General features: G+C 36.9%; 1 protein-coding gene across 2 annotated transcripts in view; it reads left to right on the forward strand.

The window, feature by feature from the left end:
- Positions 1 to 11,526: 11,526 nt before the first annotated feature.
- kif16ba (kinesin family member 16Ba) overlaps positions 11,527 to 22,430 on the forward strand; it is a 33,377-nt gene continuing 22,473 nt past the window's right edge. Inside the window, exons 1-11 of one of the 2 annotated variants that reach the window (XM_077246074.1) lie at positions 11,527 to 11,874; positions 14,127 to 14,196; positions 14,285 to 14,398; positions 16,483 to 16,599; positions 16,740 to 16,837; positions 17,713 to 17,822; positions 19,087 to 19,229; positions 19,372 to 19,540; positions 19,639 to 19,770; positions 20,447 to 20,622; positions 20,763 to 20,828. In XM_077246074.1, the coding sequence (XP_077102189.1) occupies positions 11,828 to 11,874; positions 14,127 to 14,196; positions 14,285 to 14,398; positions 16,483 to 16,599; positions 16,740 to 16,837; positions 17,713 to 17,822; positions 19,087 to 19,229; positions 19,372 to 19,540; positions 19,639 to 19,770; positions 20,447 to 20,622; positions 20,763 to 20,828 (1,242 nt within the window). In that variant the 5' untranslated portion in view covers positions 11,527 to 11,827. The remainder of the gene's footprint in view (positions 11,875 to 14,126; positions 14,197 to 14,284; positions 14,399 to 16,482; positions 16,600 to 16,739; positions 16,838 to 17,712; positions 17,823 to 19,086; positions 19,230 to 19,371; positions 19,541 to 19,638; positions 19,771 to 20,446; positions 20,623 to 20,762; positions 20,829 to 22,430) is intronic. The other variant, XM_077246075.1, reaches the window with a different exon arrangement.

A 22,430-nucleotide genomic window follows, 5' to 3' on the forward strand; every position in this document is an offset into this window, starting at 1 on the left:
GGATCCGCGTTCACGAGTCCGAAGTGACGCTGATGACGTAAAACGCTGCTGACGTGTTATCTGGTGCGTCCGTGTATTCGGGTTCAAATAAATATGGCTGGGCAAAAAAATGCAAGTCTTCCCCTGTGTGGAAATCATTAGACATGTTTGTGAAGATTGTTTTGTTTCCAGCGTGCGTCTCCCTCAGACTGTAAACGAAGCTCGGACGCACCAGACACACGTCAGCAGCGTCTTACGTCAGCAGCGTCAGTGAACGCGGATCCACAACAGAACCGGAAGATGATACAATGCTGAATAAAGACCTAGTTTTTGTTATTTTTGGACCAAAATGTATTTCCGATGCTTCAAAACATTCTAACTAACCCACTGATGTCACATGGACTACTTTGATGATGTCTTTATTTCCTTTCTGGACAGGACAGTATACCGTTCATACATTTTCAATGGAGGGACAGAAAACTCTCGGACTGAATCTAAAATATCTTAAACTGTGTTCTGAAGATGAACGGAGGTCTTACGGGCTTGGAGCGACATGAGGGTGAGTCATTAATGACATCATTTTCATTTTTTGGTGAAATAACCCTTTAAGGGATAGCAGGCTTTTTAAAACAGAGGAGAAAATGCTATGGTATTTTGTTGCAGATTCATCTGCCTGGTCAGATTACACAGTTGTACAACATGGACAAGTTGTGTGATGCTTTTATTAAGGCCATTGAGACTAACCCAGTCCTTATAAGAGGAAGAACATGTGTACTGCAAAAGACAAAGCTACAGACAAGTTAGCTGTGTGTGTGTGTGTGTGTGTGTGTGTGTGTGTGTGTGTGTGTGTGTGTGTGTGTGTGTGTGTGTGTGTTATTGATTGTGTGTGGAGTGTAGGCTACAGTTAAAGATATACTTTATAACTTTTTTTGTTTTTCAAAATTAAAAAAAATTAAATAATGAGTCAAAACTTCATCAAATCCTTCTTCCACAACGTGTTTGTCGAACCCTGATTAACTATGGTAACGTTAAGCCTATTGTGTTTATATTTTTGACCTGACGCGATGGTTTCCACGGGAAATTGCGTAGGGCTACATGTCGCTCACCCATGTATGCCTCGACATATCCGTGAATAGAGAAAAGTTGTTTTATGTTTTATAAGTAGGATGATAACCATATCCATCCACACAGTCACGCAAAGACGAAGCACAACTAAAACAATGTTTTTTTCCGCAAAATGCATGCAGTTTTGTTTTTTAACCGCTAGAGGGACAAAAGTTACATAGCTACCTTGAAAGCAAAATTATAAAGATCAAATTATTATAAATTATATATATGACACTTCAACATAAAAGCACACATTTTACAGAGTCTTCACAAGCATGCAAGTCTGACTTACCATCAGGTGAAAGAATTAACATTGACATCTGTTGGTAGACAGTGGAAATTACATTGTCTTTGGTCATTAAATATACAAGGTGTTTTCACACTTTTAAAAACAAAACAAAATAAAACAAAGCAAAAAAACAAAACAAAACAAAAAACCTTCAGACAATTAAATCCAATAATGTGTAAAATGGTAGTACACTGTTCTGAACAAAGCCAAGTGCACTTTGAGAGTCATTAATGGATGAAATTTATTGTATGTTTATTTCTTCCTGAACTAAAAGCCATAAATTACTGCTCATCAAATTGCTGTCATGCGATGAATTTTTCTTGAAGTGAGTCGGCGGCGCAATAATGCCTAAACCCGACAGTGCCAAGAACAGACTGTTATAATGACTGTAGATCATTCGATTTGTCACAGGTAAATTATAGCTTAATCAAAACATTTATGTTTTTTCTCCATTAAGGCTTCATGAAGAATGGGAGTCAAAATGAAACCTAATTAAGTAAAAAAAGAAAAGAAAAAATAATTCATTTATGTATATGAATTGTAGATGCAGCTCCAGTAATACAACTATCCATTAACATTCCCATCCTCATTTAATATAATCAAAAATATTTTGTCATAATGCACAACTAAGAGTGATGGGGGAAAAATACAGTCATCCAATTAGTACTATTGATTGTGAGAAGCGAGTCTCAGTACATCAAACGACAAACAGGATTAAGGGTTTAATAGGGACTGGTGTGTTTCCTGGGTCACCTGATTATTTACAGCAGACTGACATCACATGTTAATGTCCTCAGTCAGACCAATCAGACATGAAGTATTTAAAGATTCTACACATGAGTCAGATTCTTTATATGTAACATTCTGTACACTAAGACAAAAGTGTAACACTTTACAATAAGGTTTACTCTTGTGTACACTAATGTTAACTCCCTTTGTTAACATAAACTAAAAATGAACTGCACTTCTACAGCATTTATTAATCTTAGTTAATATAAATTTCAACATTTACTAATACATTTTTAAAATCAAAGGTTGTGTTTGTTAACATAAGGTAATGCACTGTGCATTTGTACATTAACAAAGATGAATAAATACTGTAACAAATGTATTGCTCATTGTTAGTTCATGTTAGTAAATACATTAACTAATGTTAACTAATGAACCTTATATAGTAAAGTGTTACTGACAAAAGATTAGAAACTTGATTGAATGCATGCAAATAGTTTTGTAGAATTTTGTTTTTAATTATGCATGAATATTTTCCCTTTATTCATATATATATATATATATATATATATATATATATATATTACTATTTACTTTCTTTTCCTTAAATGGATCAGTTGGACAGGATAGTAAAAGAGAAACACGGCTCTTCTTTTTTACTATCCAAAAAGTATAAAGCTCACAAATTTGTTTAGTAGAAAACTATAATTTATGTTTAGTTTATTTAGTAAATTATCACATCATGATGTTATACTTTTTAACTGTTTACTTTTTATTTATTTAAAAGTCATTTATTTTCTTTTGAAGTCCTACAATGTTGTTTAAAAAGCGTCTAAGGATGCATATCAGAAAAACATATATAATATAAAACATAAATGAAAAAATAAAATTTGCAGTGTTATTTATTTGTATGTTTCTAATTTTACTTGTTACTTTTACTATTTTAATGTTAAAAATCTAGTTTTATATTTTAATTTCTTTTTAAATAGAACCAGATAGAGAAAGAAAGGCATCCAGCATACATGCAAACTTTTTAAAATACAGATGTCCAGAGTGTGCAGGGCTGGGATCTTGACAAGTAGTAGAATAGCTTTGATTTGTTTAAAGGGGACCTGTTATGCAAAATTTACTTTTATGATGTGTGTCCATCCACAGTCTGTTTAAACAGCCAGCCTATAATGGTAAAAATCCAGCCACTCCTTTTTTTTTTATAATCCCCATAAATCATTAAAGTCCCAAATCAAGCTTTTAATGTTGTTTATATGCCTATGCCTATTTTCTCCAGCATTATTGCTCAGAGATTGTCAACCTACCTATTAAAGAATGGCTTCATTGACACTTCAGTTCAAAAAGGGGGCATTCCGGGTTTTCTCAGGATGCTTAGAACACATCAGTGTTATCTGGCAACGAATTCATCAGCTAAAAAGGAGAGGAAGGAGCTCCACGTGACATTCCTGGATTTGGCTAATGCATACGGTTCAGTGCCACATGAGCTTCTTTGGGCAGCATTTGATTTTTTTCAGGGTACCGATGTCGATAACAAATTTAGTGAAAGCCTATTTTGGAGATTTGTAATTTAGTTTCTCAACTCCAGAATTCAGCACTACATGGCAATGCTTACAGGTTTGAATAATGGCAGGATGCACCATTTCTCCACTGGCTTTTACCATGGCAATGGAAGTAATCATTAGTGCATCAAGATGGGTAGTAGGAGGTGAGCGCTTGGCTTCTGGGGTGCGACTACCACCAATCAGAGCATACATGGATGACATAACAACCATGACTACAACGGTAGCCTGCACTAATCGGTTATTGGGTAAGTTAACCGATAACATTGAATGGGCACGGATGCAATTTAAGCCCTCTAAATCAAGGAGCATCTCGATAATGAAAGGCAAGGTAGTAGATAAAACATTCTTCATTAATGGTGAGGCAATACCAACAGTTTCTGAGAAGCCAGTGAAGAGTCTTGGGAGATGGTACGATGGGGATCTAAAGGACACAGTTCGAGTGGGAGAAGTTAGACGACAAGCAGTGGAAGGGTTGAAGAGCATAAAGAGCTGCGCTCTACCAGGCAAACTAAAACTCTGGTGCTTTCAGTTTGGTCTACTGCCGAGGTTGCTGTGGCCACTGACTGTGTACGAGGTTTCTTTGACAACAGTGGATAAGCTGGAAGCGTTAATAAGTTCATATATCAGGAAATGGTTGGGAGTTTCACGCTGCCTCAGCAGAGTGGGACTTTATAGTAAAGGAATATTGCAGCTGCCAGTCTCTGCTTTAACCGAGGAGTTTAAGTGCACCAAGGTCAGACTGGAAAGGACCTTAGTAGAGTCATGCGACAAATGTGTAAGGGAGGCAAAGGCTGCCCTTCATATTGGTGATATCGTGGGACAGGAACAGCATGGAAGAGGGGGTTTTGGGCTCAGTTTAGCTCCTCCTAAACGGCACAAGGCAGCCCCTGCTCAAAGGAGGAAGCTGGTAGTCAACGAGGTGCGAAAGCAGGAGGAGAGGATGATGTGTAAAGGCCATTTCCCAGGCCAAGCAGGGAGAGTGGATGAGATGGGAGAGTGTGGAACAACGCAAGATGGGCTGGCAAGACCTTTGGTCAATGGAAGAGAGTAGGATCAGTTTCCTTATCAGGTCAACATATGATGTTCTCCCATCACCACAGAACCTAAACCTCTGGGTAGGAGAGGATCCCTCTTGTCCTTTCTGTTCATCACCTGCCACATTAAGGCATATTTTGACAGGATGTAAGGTGGCTCTTAGCCAGGGTCGGTTTACTTGGCGTCATGACCAAGTACTGCGATGTTTGGCTTCAGCATTGGAAGACAAGCGTAACATGACCAATAAGTTGCCACCTGTTCTAGCAAAACATTACACACAGAAGACAATATTCCTCTGCCCAGGCGAGCAACCACCAAGAAAAGGTGCTAACACCAATTCTCACCCAGGACAACTGGAAGCTGCTAGGCACTGGAAGATGCTGGCTGATCTTGATCAGCGGCTTATTTTTACACCTGAGATTGCCACCACTAACCTCCGACCAGATATTGTTTTGTGGTCTGGATCAGCACGCATTGTTCAACTGATAGAGTTAACAGTGCCATGGGAGGATGCGGTAGATGAGGCATATGAGAGGAAGAAACTGCGGTATGCTCATCTGGCCACTGAAGCAGAACAGCGAGGATGGAGAGTCGAGGTTTATCCAGTGGAAGTGGGTTGTCAAGGATTTGTGGCACACTCCACAACCCGGTTCCTCAGAGACGTCGGATTCAGTGGCCAAGAGTTGTGTGGCACAGTAAAGAACTTGTCTGCAGCAGCAGAGAGGAGCAGCAACTGGCTGTGGTTGAGACGGAAAGATTCTAGCTGGCTGTGTACAGGCCGCCACGCTACAGTTTCGAAGAATTCTTGAAAACTCGAAGAGTCTGTTGGTTTAGTTGTATAGTTTTCATAGTAATATTATGTTCCTGTGTAACCTGCTTTAATGACGGCAGTCGGGCTTGACAGCCTTAGTCAAACGGGTTGGCGCGTATGGACGGGTTGCGGAGAGATTGTGGTTAGGTCACATGTGAACTATGAGGAAGGCGCAACCTCAGCAGCAGGAGGGAGATAAAGGTCAGTAAGCTGGGCTGAGTTGAGTGGGGGACGGAGGGGGGTGACTCTTGGACGCCAGAGTCACTATCGAGCCCTCTTGAGGTGTCGTGGGCTAGTCGACGAAACACTGAGGACTTGAAGATCCTAGAGATGTTCCCTACTCAGCTCAATCCAGATGGTTGTTATGGGGGGACCACACTGTGGTTGCAGCCGTTGTGTGTGCTGACAAGCAACTACACTGCAGCTATTAACACCAGACAGAAGGAGATTCACATCACCATTTGGAAAGAAGCGTACATGGATGGAGAAGGATAGGTTACTGTAAAGCTATGTCTTAGTTGGTGCTTATCTTGGCGAAAGCTGAGTACATATCAGCATGAAGTTTTAACATCTACTTTGTGTAATGGAAATCATGTGGTGCTTTTCATATACTTTAAGACAAACAATGTGCAAATTCAAAAATCAACACCATTGCTGAGTATTTTCTCCTTAAAACTGCAGTGAACCAAAGACAGTCTCAAAAACACGGTTTGAAATCGCTGGTGTTTCTGACGTCACAAACTACCTTGTAACCAATCAGGTCAACGAATGATCGTCAACCACGGGGCTCATTTGCATATTCATAGAACTGCACATACTATATGAGTCAAGGGTGTAGAGTTACATTCAAGCTATTTTAAGGCATGAATAAATTGTTTTTGTTTAGTTATTGCATCTAAAAGTTGTCACTTCTTCCTGAGTCTCTCCATCGGTTTCCGACTCCGGTTCAAACATGTAATGCTGTAAAAAAAAATCTTTTTTGTCGTCAACAAGCTTATTTGTCTGATACTTGCCTTTTCAACATCTATATTTGTTTTTTGCTGTTGTTTTCTTAATGTACTTATCTGTATTGCATTGTTTGCTTAATAAAAAAAACAACAACAAAAAAATGTAATGCTGAACACTTTTTGGCTGCGTGAGATTCTCCAGTTTTGTTGTGCTGAAAAATCTGAAGAAGGAGCTGTAAAGGCTCCACCCTCTTCTGGAAAGGAGCAGCAGATAATTTGCATTTAAAGGGACACACACGAGAACGGCGTGTTTTTGCTCACACCCAAATTGGGGCTAATTTGACAAGCTATAATAAATTATCTGTGGGGGTATTTTGAGCTGAAACTTCACAGACACATTCTGGGGAAACTAGAGACTTATTTTACATCTTGTGAAAAAAGGGGCATAATAGGTCCCCTTTAAAGGGTCACTCCACCCATTTCAACATTAATCTTTATTGAAAGTGGGCTATATATGTAGTCGAAATGTAAAAGAAATTTTGAATTTGGTGCCCTCTTGACCGAGAAAAGACAGAAAATAACTTTGGGGCGCATTTGTATGTAAGACAACAACTCCCACAATGCAGCTCCGCAAGCCACAGCTCTGCAAGCCACTCCCACTAATCCAGAACAGCGCAAACATCAGAGAAATCACTCTTCCGTCTACAAGAAGGCTAGCTGCCAAATGAGTTTGAAATTTATTTCACAAAAAATGTCTAGTTAGTTGGCTGTGGCGAGCAGGACGAGGGCGAGGGACGTGAGAGGACGACGGGAGTGATAATGAATGACACCTTTGCGGCGGTCTCATATCTCTCACGGAGGAGCGGAAGCACAAAAGGAACAGGCCTGATTTTATTTTTTGTTTCTGTTGTGTGTGGCCAGCTGGCTTATACTTTTGTTTTGTATTTGTTTATTTTACTATTAAAACGTTCAAATGTTCGCCGGTTCCAGCCTCCTTCTTCCCACAACAACGAACCCCGTTACATTGGTAAACTCATTAGTGAATTACTCGTTTGTATTTCTTTCTATATGGTGAATTATTGCATGATACCTGGATGTTCAGTCAGGCGAAACTAGGATGGTTCACATCACAACACAAACGTCCGTGTGGTCGTCTGATTCAGAGATTTCGTCCAGGAGAAATTGCGATCGTTGAAATTCTCTGCAGCAGACGGACTCTATCTGTGTCCGTAGCGCACAGCGAGAGCACACGCACCAGCAGCCCGCCTCAGCTCGACCCAGTCCGGGCTCCTCGTCCGCGACAGGCAGTCGCCTCCTGATCCTCCATCAGCCTCAGCTGCTCTTCACTATATTGCGGCTCGTAAAGATAGCCACGAACAGCGGATTCGAGCAGCAGAATTTCAAAATCCTCTATTCCATATCATGTTTAGTTTCTTCCGTCATTGTCGTAACTTCCTATATCCACAGCGCTTGTTAGCTTAGCTTATAAACAAGATGGCTGATGTTGCTTTCAGTATCTGCAAGTGAAGTCCCACCCACTGATCTGTGATAGCTCTGTTAGCGCATTAGGCACAACCCCCTATGGGCGGGTTTGAAAGGGTGGGAATTTGTGCTTGTAGTCTATACAGAAATCCCCCCTTTTTACACTTCCTCCTACAATGACGTCAAAGGACGATTTTTGCGTCATTGTAGGAGGAAGTGAAAAAGGTAAATAGTAGATTTCTCTCGTCTCAGGGGGAAATGAAAGAATGTTGCACGACCATTCAATAGTATGACTGGTTGTCTAACAATGGACCTCTTAATGCAAATGGGTGGAGTGACCCTTTAAGGTCAGTTGTTTCTGTCACATTAGTTTTAGACTAAAATAACTTTTGCACCGGAAGAACGTTTTCACAGTTCCCATAACTACTTTTTGGCAGAAACTGGGAATGATTGTAGTTATAGGAATGCCTTTTGGGGGGACTAAATTAGCTCCTACGTCAGACTAGTGTTTAACCCAACACAATATGGGTTAGTGTATAACCCCACCCAACACAATTGCTACCAGTGATGCAAATGCACGCTGATTGGTCGAACGAATGCCATTCGAAACAGCACCTGCCATTATTAAAATGCAGTGTAAAAGCACAGTTTACATATACTCACTCCACCAACATGGAAAACAGTGATAGATGGACCTATACGCTATGGAGTTGTCGAATGTCGTGCTTGAATGACATCACTATTGACCAGGTTACTACTGGCAGTGCGAATGCAACCAGGAAAATGGCCCGGTGCGAAAGCCTCTTAATAGTGTTAGTGTGAGACTTCCCGTCGCTCAAATCCCTTCTCTGTATTACAGAGCCTCCCTTAAAAGAATTAAACTCAGACGTGTCTGACTGTGCTATCCCGGTTTAGCTGACCTCTGTTGGGCTATCTGTGCCACATCCCATTGACGCACACAGACTAATTTAGGGATTTGGTGCGTGTCATGAGGGCGGGATGGGGCGAGGATTATAAAGGAAGGAACGGATCGGAGGGACACAGACCTCATGAAATGACGTGTGTCTCAGTGGAGCCTGAAACTTGACTGATATTATACCTCAATTCAAGCCTGTGAAGCTACTTCAACTTCCGTACCTTGAACTCTCCTGAAGGAAGAGCTATAGGTGAACTGACGGGAATCATGGAGTCTGTGTCGCATACGTTACCCCGCGCAGAAGGATCCGTACCACGGAGAGCCCTAAAGGTCCCGGTTCGCGGGGCCTCCTCACATTTCGTGGGCTCCACCATTGTCATCCTCTCCTCTTACGCTGTAGCAACACTGGCTATGAACTGTGGGAAAAAAATCCAGGATCAGCGAATGGGCACTTTAAAGAACTGAAGCAAGAACAGTTGTGCAGGACTCTGAGCACTTCAGCTCTAATGGCTCATAATGGAATTGCCTTATAACTCTGTAAAGTCAGTTCATGTGTGTATGAGCTGATGTTAAGAGTGTCTGTCGGCTCTGTCAGCGCTGCTGAAGAAAAATAACAACTAATAGAGCTGATATTATCATCATGTTGTTTTAGTTTAAGCCCCGGGACAGCATGAATGGATTCAGGATGGCATCCGAGAGGAAGCATCATTCCTGTGGATGGTCAGTGGGAAGAAGCAACAATATGTGTCACTACAATTTCACAAATTATTTTTTCTTCTGAATGTAACGTCTAGAGAGATCCATAACTAAAGAATTAATTTGTAAAGTTAATGTTTCATCTGCAATTTAGATAATAAAAACATTTAATAATGTCATTCTTTTTTGTCTGTCCTTATTGATACATCTTGACAGATTAAAAACCAGTGTTATTTTAGTATTATTCATATTATAGCATTATATTATATATAATACTATTGTAGTATTCATTAATATTTTGAATTAGCTTTTATTTTTAATCTTTAGTTTAAGTTTTAATAATTTTGTTGTGTGCTTTTGACATTTTATTGCAGCTTTGTTTCAATAAGGAAAACTAATTTTAATAGTATTAGTTAATAATAACAACATTGGTAAATACATATTTAATTCATTAGAGATTGTGTGTCCAAAATGTGTCAAATATCTTATTCATTATAAGGTGCTATAATTTAATGCCTAACATTGTGCCCTCAATGAATAAAGTTTGAGTAAAGAGACAACCTGTCTGTTTGATCTTAACAGAGGTTATAGAATAGAATAGAATAGAATAGAATAGAATAGAATAGAATAGAATAGAATAGAATAGAATAGAATAGAATAGAATAGAATAGAATCAAGGTTTTCAGCCTCGGGTTCAGTGAAGGTATAATGGTATAAAATAAGTTCAACATTAACTAAGATGTGACCTGACTTGGCATAAATCATAGATTAGATAAATCAGGTTGAGGTTGTTATTGGTCTAATTACATGAAGGTCCACGACCTAACTAGTCAACACACTGTTATTATTGGATTAAATGCTAACCTGTAAAGACTAAAGTAGAATAAATTATAGGGAAGATTAAAATAGCATATGACCATATAGACAAAACCAGATCTTCATCATCATGAAATATAAATAAATTAATAAAACAAATCCACATCCCCACTGTTACGTATTCATTTCTGTACAGGACTAGGAACATTTGGCTAATAAAATGTTTTTTTGTTTTTGTTTGTTGCACTAAACAAAGAAATATAAAATAAATAAAGAAATCAGGAGCAATTTTTTTTTCACCATCTGGCAATTCAGTGACAAATCTCACATGTGCATGTCTACAGCACTTTTTTTGGTAATATATTATGGTAATTTATTATGTTTTGTTTATTTTATTTTATTATTATAGTTTTTCCATTTATGTTTATTGTCTTTATATATTCTGTACTAATATGTAGCCAATGTGTTATTCTAATAATAAAAATATATATTTGTAATGGTCATGTGCTGATAGCCTCATATTTGTATTATTATTTGTAGCCTATTTGTATGCATTTTTTGAATTATTATTATTATTATTATTATTATACTAGGTTTTTTTGTTCTAGTACATTGATTGATTTATCATCACACCATGGCTGAAACCTAAAAATTATGCCTTTGGAGAGCATCAAGGCATGTCCCAATCCAATGTTGCCTTCACTTTCTGTCTCCTGAAGATACCGGCACCTGGTTGATTTTTGAAGGATCCTTTGCTGCTTTTGATATCCCACAATCCTGTTGGCTACTCGTTTCAGTCCTATGGTTTCAGTGGACCTAAAAAACAAATAAAGATGGCGTCTGAAAGCTGTGGTTGGTGGTCAATTTGTGTAAATGTACATTTTTGATCAACATTTTCCACTTCTGATGTCATTACTAGCGAGAAATAACTATTGTAGTTATTACATTTTTTGTCATTACAAGCGAAAAATACTGAAAAATCAGTTTAGGTACATTCATCCGCAAACAAAGTCACAACCTGATAAGGCCTAAGGATAAGGTAGCGAGGAAACAAGTCAGCAGCCGAGGTTTTCGGATGCGGCCCATATGTTCTTGTTCCCGGCATAAGCCATGACAACTCCAGGCCGGCAGGTGGCAGTATTGCGTCTGATATATGTTTTGTATGCCGCCCTACAGCCAGCAAAGAGCAGGACGTTGTGAATCACTCCGGGAAAACAATACGAACCAAACAACAGCGTCTTGGTCAAATACGTTTTTTAACATGATGACAGTTGAGTGAATACTAGACGATTGTTATCGGCTCCTCTCACGGACAGACTGATCTGTTTTTACGCGGATAGAGTCCCATCACCCGGAGCCGGTTACAGTAGTGTGTGTCAGTCAACCATGAGAAGTGACTGAAGTGAGTGTGTGTGTGTGTGTGGTGGTTCTGATCCTCAGGGATGTGTCATGGCATCGGTTCGGGTGGCAGTGCGGGTCCGGCCCATGAACAGACGGTGAGTGGGTGTCAAACACACTAATAAACTAATGTCCGAGTGAATGTCGCAACAGCTGCAGAGTGAAATGAATGACAGTAGTAAAGCACAGATATTAAACCCACCTAAAAATTAGTGAGCTGTATTTATTATTATAATTAGGATTTATAATATAATTTATTTATTAATATTCCGTTCAATTATTTATTTCAAATTTATTTTTGAAAATTATTTATTTATTTATAAAAATTAAAAATTATTATTATGATTATTTTTGTCCATTGGTAAGTGTACTTTTTTTTTAACAAAGGGGATACATATATCACAAAAAAAAAAGAAAGGATAAGAAACTCGAGGTAGAGCAAGGCAATAAAAACAATGTATTGGGAAGTGTACATGATGCAGGCCAGATACGAACCTGACTGTCTTCTGGGTTGACGGTTCCCGCTGCGCCGTGTCTCTGACCTCATCTGTGTGCGTCATAGGCACGTTCAGAGTCAGCATGTCCATAATGTTGTCTTATTAGGCTGATAGGTGTGATTTGTGTAATTAAAAGAACCAAAGAGATCAAACAGTGAACCGGATTAAAATGACTCAGTTTTTTTAATAGTTTTTTTTAATTGTTGTTTTGTTTATTTTTTGGCAATTATAGTGCTCTCAAATCGATTAATCGCATCTAACATAAAAGTTTGTGTATATATGTGTATGTGTATATATATATATATATATATATATATATATATATATATATATATATATATATACACACAAACAGACACATTTTATATATTTATACATTTTTATGTTAGATGCGATTAGACACGATTAATCGATTTGACAGTACATTATGAAAATATAATAAACAAATACTATAGTATATAAATACTATATATATTATATACAAATAATATAATAACAAAAACTTGGTAAAGGTTTTAGCGCTTGCTGTGTCGAAAAAAAACAAAAAAAACATCATTGACATGATTGGAAAAGGTTAAATGGTCCTGAAAAAAATAGTCACACTTTTATTGTTCACGGTCAAAACATAATTCGCATTGGAATTGAATGAGTGTATTGGAAAATATATAACATATAAAAATTGAAAATGGTATTTTTGTGAATTTTTCATTAGAATTAATGTAAAAAAAATTAGGCTACATCTGTTTTTGAAGTTCACTTTTTTAAAAACTTTTTTCACTTCAGCAATAAATAATCTGCAGTAAACTATTGCATGAATAAAATTTAGTTCTAAAAATACAAAATATGAAATAAAAAATATTATCAAACTAAATATGGTACAATCATTTCATTAAAATAAAATAAAAATCGCGAACACCAGAGGGGGTTAAGTATCTCAATAATAAATTGTAAAATATTTATAAATATTGGTTATTTTATTTAGCAGTCTAATTTCTGGTTGAGGTGAAGTTTGAGGTTTGATGCTAAACCAAATCTGGTTGCTAGGTGTGATTTCACTAATCTATTTAAAAGAATCAAATTAATAAGATCAACTAAAGTGAACCGAATGAAAAATGCCCCTTTTCTCTTTGATTTTATACTGTCCCTGGCCTTGAAAGTGGACTCAGATCTCTTTTTAGACTATTTGAGGTGTCTCAGTTTAATTTGTCTTGAGACTGTTGTTTTTATAATTATATAGTTGTATAATATTAATATATTACTGTTGTTATTATTAATAATAATTATAATATTTAAATTGCCTTTAATTACACTTACAGCAATTTAATGATTAAAGTATTGCCAACGTAAGCCAGAGGTTCTGCGTCTGGCCTCCTGTATTATAGAAAAACATATGTTTCATTTTATTTAATATTTTGTTCCTGTATTTCATTCAGATGTTATACAGTAGTGTCCAAAGGTTTTACCCAAGGATACTTTCTTTGTAAAAAAAAACACAAAAAACCCCCCCCAAAAAAACCCAATACAATTTGCAATGAAAAACATTTTCAACCAGCAAAAAATCTAGTGGACTCTATATTCTATAGAATATTTATAGAACCCTATATATATTATATATATAACTATCTATATATATATATAACCCTCTATAATTCTATAGAACCCTATATATTCTGTTTTCCATCCTAAACTTCAAGTTGACAATAGATCCCTGGTTTGATCTGTGGATTGGTCTAAATTAAACCGTCTCCTTCGAGAGTAAATGCATTTTTTACACCGTGCAGATTTACACTGTGTCTATAATAAATTGAGTGCATAAATATGTTTTATTTATGTGTTATTGATTTTCTGCCCAGGGAGAAAGACCTGTCTGCCAAATGCATCATCGAAATGGAAGGCAACAAGACCACCATCACCAACTTAAAAGTATGTTGTATTAAGTGACTCTAAATGATTGAGTTTCACAGAAAGTATAATTTTTATGCTTATTATTGTGTTGTTGTTTTTACGTCAGATACCAGATGGAGTGACTGGAGACTCTGTGAGAGAGAGAGCAAAGACCTTCACATATGATTTCTCTTATGACTCGTCGGACGGTAAAAACGGCAGCTTTGTCTCACAGGAGAAGGTCAGTGGAAATATGAACAGACTAATTAATTAATTAAAAAGAAACAATTTCAACCAAAAAAACTGAATGTAAGAAGTAAAATAAGTTAAAAATCCATGTTTTCCACACTGTTTTCACTATATGAACACAAGGAAAAACATAACCGCATATAAATGATTGATATAAATGTTTGATCTTTTAAAAATTACTGTCAGAGCATGAGCTGGACATTGCTTTCTTTTTTACTTTTGTCTTTTACTGACAATACAAAATGAATAGAGTTGAATCAGAGTGGTGAATTGGCTGCAAAACACAGTTTGAACTGATTCATAAATCAGAACTACAGAACTAGTTTAATTACATGATGGCCAAATAAATCTCATAATCACAATGCAAATTCCTTCAAATATGTTGTGAATGTTCTATAATTCGCCCAGCTCTAATTGGAGCATTTTTTGTTGAAGCATTATTGGTATCAATTCCACAATAGATGTTTTATTTAAAAACTCCAGCACCAGTCAAAAGATAGCATAACTTTTTGAAGGACTTTGTTCTACCCTGTTTCTGCATTATTAAAGAATCAGATCTGATTAGGAACTAATCCTCTTAGCGTTTGTTCAGAAAGGTTTGTAACTCTGTGCTGAATGTGACAACAATCTTGGGTGTTGTGTTGTACAGTAAAAACTATAATATTGGTTTTCAAGGCTGGTTTCCCAGATGCAGATTAAAACAAATCCTGATCGTAAAGGAATTGTAAATGCCCTGCTATTATTAAAGGGGTCTTATAATGCCATTTTTGTACAAGTTAATATGATTTAAGGTCTAATTAAAAATTCTCATTAGTATTAGAAGAAAACGCAAATTTTACCTGGTCAAAAACAGCTCTGTTTTCAGCACGCCGTTTCAGTGCATATGCCTTTAAATGATAATGAGCTTTGCTCACTCCGCCCCTCTGTTCTGTGGGGTGTTTTGACACAACCGCACGTGGAGTGTTGCCTTGACAACAGTTGAGGGTATATTTTGGAACAAGAATGGCAGCGGGAGTCTCTGAGGAAACATCTGTGCAACCGTATCAATTTGAACCGGAGTCGGACCCGGAACAAGATGACTCCCCGAAGAAGCTCGACAAGTAAGGCTCGAACAGGACGTTTCTGAATGGTTGGTTAACATAATGTCACGTAATGTACACCTGCGTACACAGTTTTTAATAACACATTAACCATAACGCATTGTTCATTATAAACGTGGGATTATGAATTACATTGCGAACGTCGTAACGTTACATAGAAAACATGCCGTAATATAGCCTGAGTGTAAACATTAGCTGCATTCATCGTGAAGCATGCAAGCGATTTGCAAAGATTAATATTTAAAGGTTAATAAAACGTTACACTCACATCTTCTTGGGTGTGCAGCAGGAACAGGAATAGTAGGTACCGATTCTGTTTTCAGGTGCAGCTTCTTTGCAAAACCAGATTTACACTGACCCTTGTTTATAAAGCAGTCTGGTGAGAAATGATTAGCGCAAACATAAAAGCATTTACGTTGATCGTTGGGAATATTACTCATTATATTATAATATAAAACTCAGCCACTGCATCTTCAGCGGTTCGAATTTAGGAACACCAAAATGACTGCTGTGTTCCTTATTACAGCCAAGAACAGAACACCACAATCGCTTAGACGCCATTCTGCTCCAACGTATCAACAATGGCGGGCTACGATGACAGCCCGCTCAGGGCGGGTCTGTGTTGAAACACTGCTGTCAATTATCAATCTTGGGAGGGGCGTCCGATCTAGTGACGTCACAAGATCGAACGGCTCAATTTTAGGCGGGGGAAACATATAAGGAGATTAAAACAAAAACACTGGATGGATTTTTATCATGTTATGATGGTTGTGTACAGGCACTGCCAACACACACTTCAGTGTACAGGCACTGTACACACATTTCAGTACAATCAACTTGTAAAAGTGCATGTGACCCCTTTAACGGCACAGTTGAGAACATAGCTTGACTTTATGGTTAGATTTCTCGCTTTACCTTGGCATTGTTGCACATAAAATACTGTAATGTCACAGGCATGATATATGTGTGTTTTCAGGTGTTTAAGGATCTAGGCACTGATGTGTTGAAGGCAGCATTTGAAGGATATAACGCCTGCATCTTTGCTTATGGCCAGACTGGATCGGGGAAGTCGCACACCATGATGGGCATGCCTGTAAGCTTTCAGCTCTTTTCTTTTTAGGTTTTTTCATTTCAAGCATGCTTTAGTAAATCTCTCAGGCCGTTGATTTATCACTCTCGGCTGCTTGTAGAATGTGTTATATTGGCTCTGAATCATGACTTGCTGTGCCGTAGGGTGACGTCGGGCTGATCCCACGGATCTGTGAAGGATTATTCAGCCGGATTTCAGGAATGACTCGGAGAGATGAAGCTTCTTTCCGTACAGAAGTCAGGTAAGTTGAGTTACGTGTTAAAATCCTGCGCTGTGTGATAGCTAAAACATGATAGTTAAACTGCCACTCTTACAGACACAGATTAAAGAGGTCCTATTATGCCCTTTTACAAAGCCTTGATTTAGTGTGTGATGTCCACTAGAACAGGTTTTCATGCTTGAATGTACAAAAAACACATTATTTTTCATATATTTGACATTGTTGCAGCACCTCTCTTCCCAGTCTGTCAGTAACGCTCTGTTTAGTTCCTGTCTCTATGAAGCTCCTCATTCTGAAAAGCACACTGTGCTCTGATTGGTTGGCTGGCTCAGTGTGTTGTGATTGGTCAACCACTTCAAGCATTTTTGTGAAATGTAACTCCTTACCAAAACTGCGAGTTTCAACACACTACTAACTAACTCAACCAAGTCCCTTTATTTGCATATACCTTTGGTGGGAATTATTTTAATGAGGAATATTGTGACGTGTTCGTTCCCAGAAGAAAACTCACGACTACAATGAAGGGGTTTCAGGGAGTTCAGGAACAGTGCGCACTGATATAGAGAATAACTCCCTTTGGAGTGACTTTATGCTTTGTAACTTTACAGACCTTTTCCATGCTCAAACAGCAACATTACACTCTAAGGAAAGCTGAAAATGTAAGAAAGCATAATAGGTCCTATTTAAAGGTGAAGTGCACCTTTAAGGGTAGCAAACAGAAGTGCATAAATATGACTGTTTTCAAGCAGTGCCCTGTCCCAAACTCATGCATTCATTGTTTTAGCCAGTGTTGCTCTGTCTGATACACTTCATGTTTACGTATTTAAAGTGAAGACCAGTTGCTGTTTGCGTACAGAAAACCTGTTCTTACTCTTACATTTTGGTTATGCTGGAAGCTATTTGGAGATTTACAACGAACGGGTGCGGGACTTGTTAAGGAGAAAGATGGCTAAGACGTATAACCTCAGAGTTAGAGAGCATCCTAAAGAGGGACCCTATGTAGAAGGTAAGACCATGACTTCAAACCTTAACCAAATCAATGCATAAATCATACAAATAGTCACAGTAGTAAAATTTCAGTTGTCAATACAAATACTAATGAAGTTTTTTTGATTTGCATACTGATTTCAATGTCACAGCAAAAATGAATATGTTTTAGATAACACTCCTATAATGAAACAAAAATGAAACATTATAACTCATTAACCAAAACAGCCGTGTAGCCTTCTAGTAATGTTTAAGTAAACATACTAGTTTAAGTACTAGTTTATATTAAATAAATATTGAGTATAAATATCGCAATATAAATTACATGAGTATAAATTGTAATTGTAAGTGAATTTTAAGAACATATTAAGTAAATATAAAATATTGAGAAAATATTGCAATATATATATTACATGAGTATATATTGTAATTTTGAGAGAATTTTAAGAAAATTAAGTAAATTTTAAGTAAATATTTCAGTATCATGTGAACGTAAATATTGCAATATTAAGTAAACACTGAGTGAATATTGCAGTATTATGTAAACTGCATAAACTAAGTAAATGTTGCATTATCATGTAAATATTGAGTAAATATTTCTTAAATTTTGCAGTATTAAGTAAACATTGAGTAAATATTATATTAAGTAAATATTTTTTACATTTTGCAGTATTAAGTAAACATTGAGTAAATATTGAGTAAATATTGAAATATTATGTAAATATTGCATATTAAATAGTTGCATAAAAATATTGCAGTATGTAAACATTATGTAAATATTGCAGTATTAAGTAAATATTGCATTATCATGTAAATGGTGATAAATATTTATAAAATTTTGCAATATCAAGTCAACATTGAATAAATATTAAAATGTGATGTAAATGTTGCATAAATATTGCATATTAAATAGTCAGTAAATATTGCAACATCATGTAAACTATGCAAATGTTGAGTAAATATTTATTACATTTTGCAATATCAAGTAAACATTGAGTAAATATTACAATATTAAGTTAACATTGAGTGAATATTGCAATATTGACTAAACATTAGGTAAGTACTGAATACATATTGCAGTATTATTTAAACATTACATAAACATTGAATAAATATTCTAATATCATGTCAACATTATGCAAATATTGCAATACTGAGTAAATGCTGCAATATCAAGTAAACATTAAGGGTTGCAATTTTAAGTAAATATAAAATAATGCATTTGAAGGTGTGTGGATTTCTAGCCCCTGTGAGTTCTGACAGTTCTTCCTCACTGGTTTCAGATCTGTCAAAGCACCTGGTGCAGAACTACAGTGATGTGGAGGAGCTGATGGAGGCGGGAAACATCAACCGCACCACAGCCAGCACCGGCATGAACGACACCAGTAGCCGCTCGCACGCCATCTTCACCATCAACTTCACACAGGTGACTATAACGCATCACACATGGACACATGGATTTCTGCCATTTTGCATGAGCTGAAACATCCAGCTAAAGAAACAAGATACCAGTAAATGCCTTTAAAGCAGTAATATCATACATTTGGTCATTATTCCCTTCTTCTCAGGCTAAGTTTGATGCTGAGATGCCGAGTGAGACGGTCAGTAAGATTCATCTGGTGGATCTGGCAGGAAGCGAGAGGGCCGACGCCACCGGGGCCACTGGTGTCCGGCTCAAAGAGGGCGGCAACATCAACAAATCACTGGTCACTCTGGGAAATGTCATCTCAGCCTTGGGTGAGAGGAACTGTTGTGCCCCATCGCTCTTCTGGTGCAAATGCCACAAATATAGTCTCTTTTGATTGGTATTCTGATGGCTCCTTCTGTCTTTGTAGCTGATCTGTCTCAGGAAGGAGGGAACAGTCATTTGAAGAAGAAGCAGGTGTTTGTTCCTTACAGAGACTCGGTGCTCACGTGGCTCCTGAAGGACAGTCTGGGAGGAAACTCAAAAACCATCATGATCGCTAGTGAGTGAGCAATCATGTGACACTCGATCTTATGTAAAAAATTGGCCTTTTTAGAGTCAATGCAAATGCGATAAACACTGCTGTTCAAACGTTTGAAGTTGCTACGTCTCTTTTGCTCATCAAGGCTGCATTTATTTGATCAAAAACAGTAAAATTGTGAAATATTATTAAAATTCAAAATGACTTTTCTATTTGAATATATTGTAAAAATGTTTTTATTTCTTGTTTTTAAATTTATTCCTGTGATCAAAGCTGAATATCAGCATCATTACACCAGTCTCAGTGTCACGTGATCCTTCATAAATAATTCTAATGATGATTTGATGCTCAAGAAAAAATACTTATTATTTTCAATGTTGAAAAACAAGTTGTAATGCTTCATATTATGTGGATATGTTATACATTTTTTCAAGATTCTCTGATTTTTTGAATGTAAGTTTTTTTTGTAACATTATAAATATCTTCACTGTCTCTTTTGGTAAATTTAATGCAAAAAATGTATACATTTCTTACAAAAAATCCCACTAACCCCAAACTTTTGAACCAAAAAGTACCAAGCTTAAAAAAACAACAGCATAAAAATACATACAATGCATAATAACTTGAATACAAAGAGTATTTCCGAGGCATATCCCTAGTGTGAGATCTTCCCATATTTACAAATATTTTTGTCCAGCGATATCGCCTGCAGACGTCAACTATGGTGAGACACTGAGCACGTTGCGCTATGCTAACCGTGCCAAAAACATCATCAACAAACCCACGATTAATGAAGATTCCAACGTTAGACTTATCCGTGAACTCCGGGCAGAGATCGTTCGGCTGAAAGCGCTGCTCGTGCAGGGAACTCAGGTCAGAACATGAATTAGACAGTTGTTATTTACCCTAAATGATTATGAGCCTTTTAATGAACTTTATATTGGAACTGCCTAATAATCTTAATTTCTTTTTAATAATTGTTTTCATTTGCTATTATATTGTGTCATTTTCAGATAGCGCTGCTCGATTCCCCCACAGCGTTGAGTATGGAGGAGGAACTGCATCATAATGAAGCCAGGGTAACATACACACTTTCATAATCACCTGACAATCGCTTTCTAAATTTACTCGTGGTCATAAGCTCAAATCCATAATGTGCTGGACATTAGGTTAAACCTTCGCTAATACAGGGCTTGATGCTTACTTTTTAACAAGCAGAACATATGCACCTAATTTGAAAATTTTTAACTTAAGGGGTGCACTTAAAATTGATCAGATAATTGTTTTTTCCTTAACAAAAGGATAAGACGAGATATTTACAAGAAAAATTATTACATTTATTTGAATAAAAACTAGGTTTCATAGTTTGTGGTTACATAGTTTTTTTCCCCATAATATGGAAGTCAATGAGGTCCATTACCTGTTTGGTTACAGTCATTTTTCAAATTATCATAAATTATTTATTTTCTAAACATCAAATTAATTTCCAGATACAGTTTATTTTGTAACTGAAATACCAATAATAACCAGAAAAAAATATTTTGTGCATAATGTGGGACTTTTAATAATAAATAAACCTGAAATACACTGGGACTCTTATTTTGAAATCTTTACTAAATCCAGTTGCTCATAGAGTGCCGAAGTTATGACGTCCCTTTGTAGGACAACTCGGAAGTTAGCGGCGCATGGGTTCCCTCGATAGAAAAGCTATGCATTTTCCCCATAGACTTTTGGAAAATCGCAAAAAATAAGATCTGTGTTCAACAAAGAGTTGTGACCCTTACACGTTTTGTCTATCAAGATAATCTTTACAAGTTAATCCAAAATTTATACATTTTGAAGCCTATATAAAGTTTAAAAAACCACAAGCAGACACAATAAAGTTTAAAAAACCACAAGCAGGTTATAACCGGTGTGTTTTATGTCATAGATCAAAACGTGAAAATATTTAGAGGCTTTGTTAACCACAGACCTTATTTCAGGCGATTTAGCAGAAACCCATTCAAAAAACCCATAGACTCTATGAGGTCCATTACCTGTTTGGTTACAGTCATTTTTCTAATTATCATAAACTGTATTTTCTAAACATCAAATTAATTTCCAGATACAGTTTATTTTGTAACTGAAATACCAATTATAATCAGAAAAAAATAGGTTGTGCATAATGTGGGACTTTTAATAATAAATAAACCTGAAACACACTGGGACTCTTATTTTGAAATCTTTACTACATCCAGTTGCTCATTGAAACATATGAGGGAGATAATGGCTACATCCAAAAAATTAGGCAGCTGACTATCAGCAGTTCTTTTCTAGGCATTGCTTTTGCATGAAGGTTCATCACAAAACTGTTTTTGGACAGACTTCTGAGGCAGCGTAACGGTTTAATGATCTACAGCAAAATAGAGCGAGCTTTGGTGATAACTAAGCGAATATTTAATTACTACCGTAGTCATTTCCCTCTAGAAATGACATCAGAAGTGGAAAATGCTGGTCAAAAACATACATTTACACACAAAACTGACCATCAACACCAGCAACATTCCCTGTATAGTAAATCTGCCCCCTGTTGGCAGAAATGTGCAGTATTCATTGATTGTGAACTGCTCTGAAACCACGAGCCTGTAGAATGTGCAACAGTGATGTGTTTTCACTTTGAACGTGCAGCACTCACATTTATT

This window comes from Siphateles boraxobius, unplaced genomic scaffold (genome assembly GCF_051911475.1).
Source record: "Siphateles boraxobius isolate OS27281-9 unplaced genomic scaffold, OSU_SipBor_1 29, whole genome shotgun sequence".
Classification (NCBI taxonomy): Eukaryota; Metazoa; Chordata; class Actinopteri; order Cypriniformes; family Leuciscidae; genus Siphateles; species Siphateles boraxobius.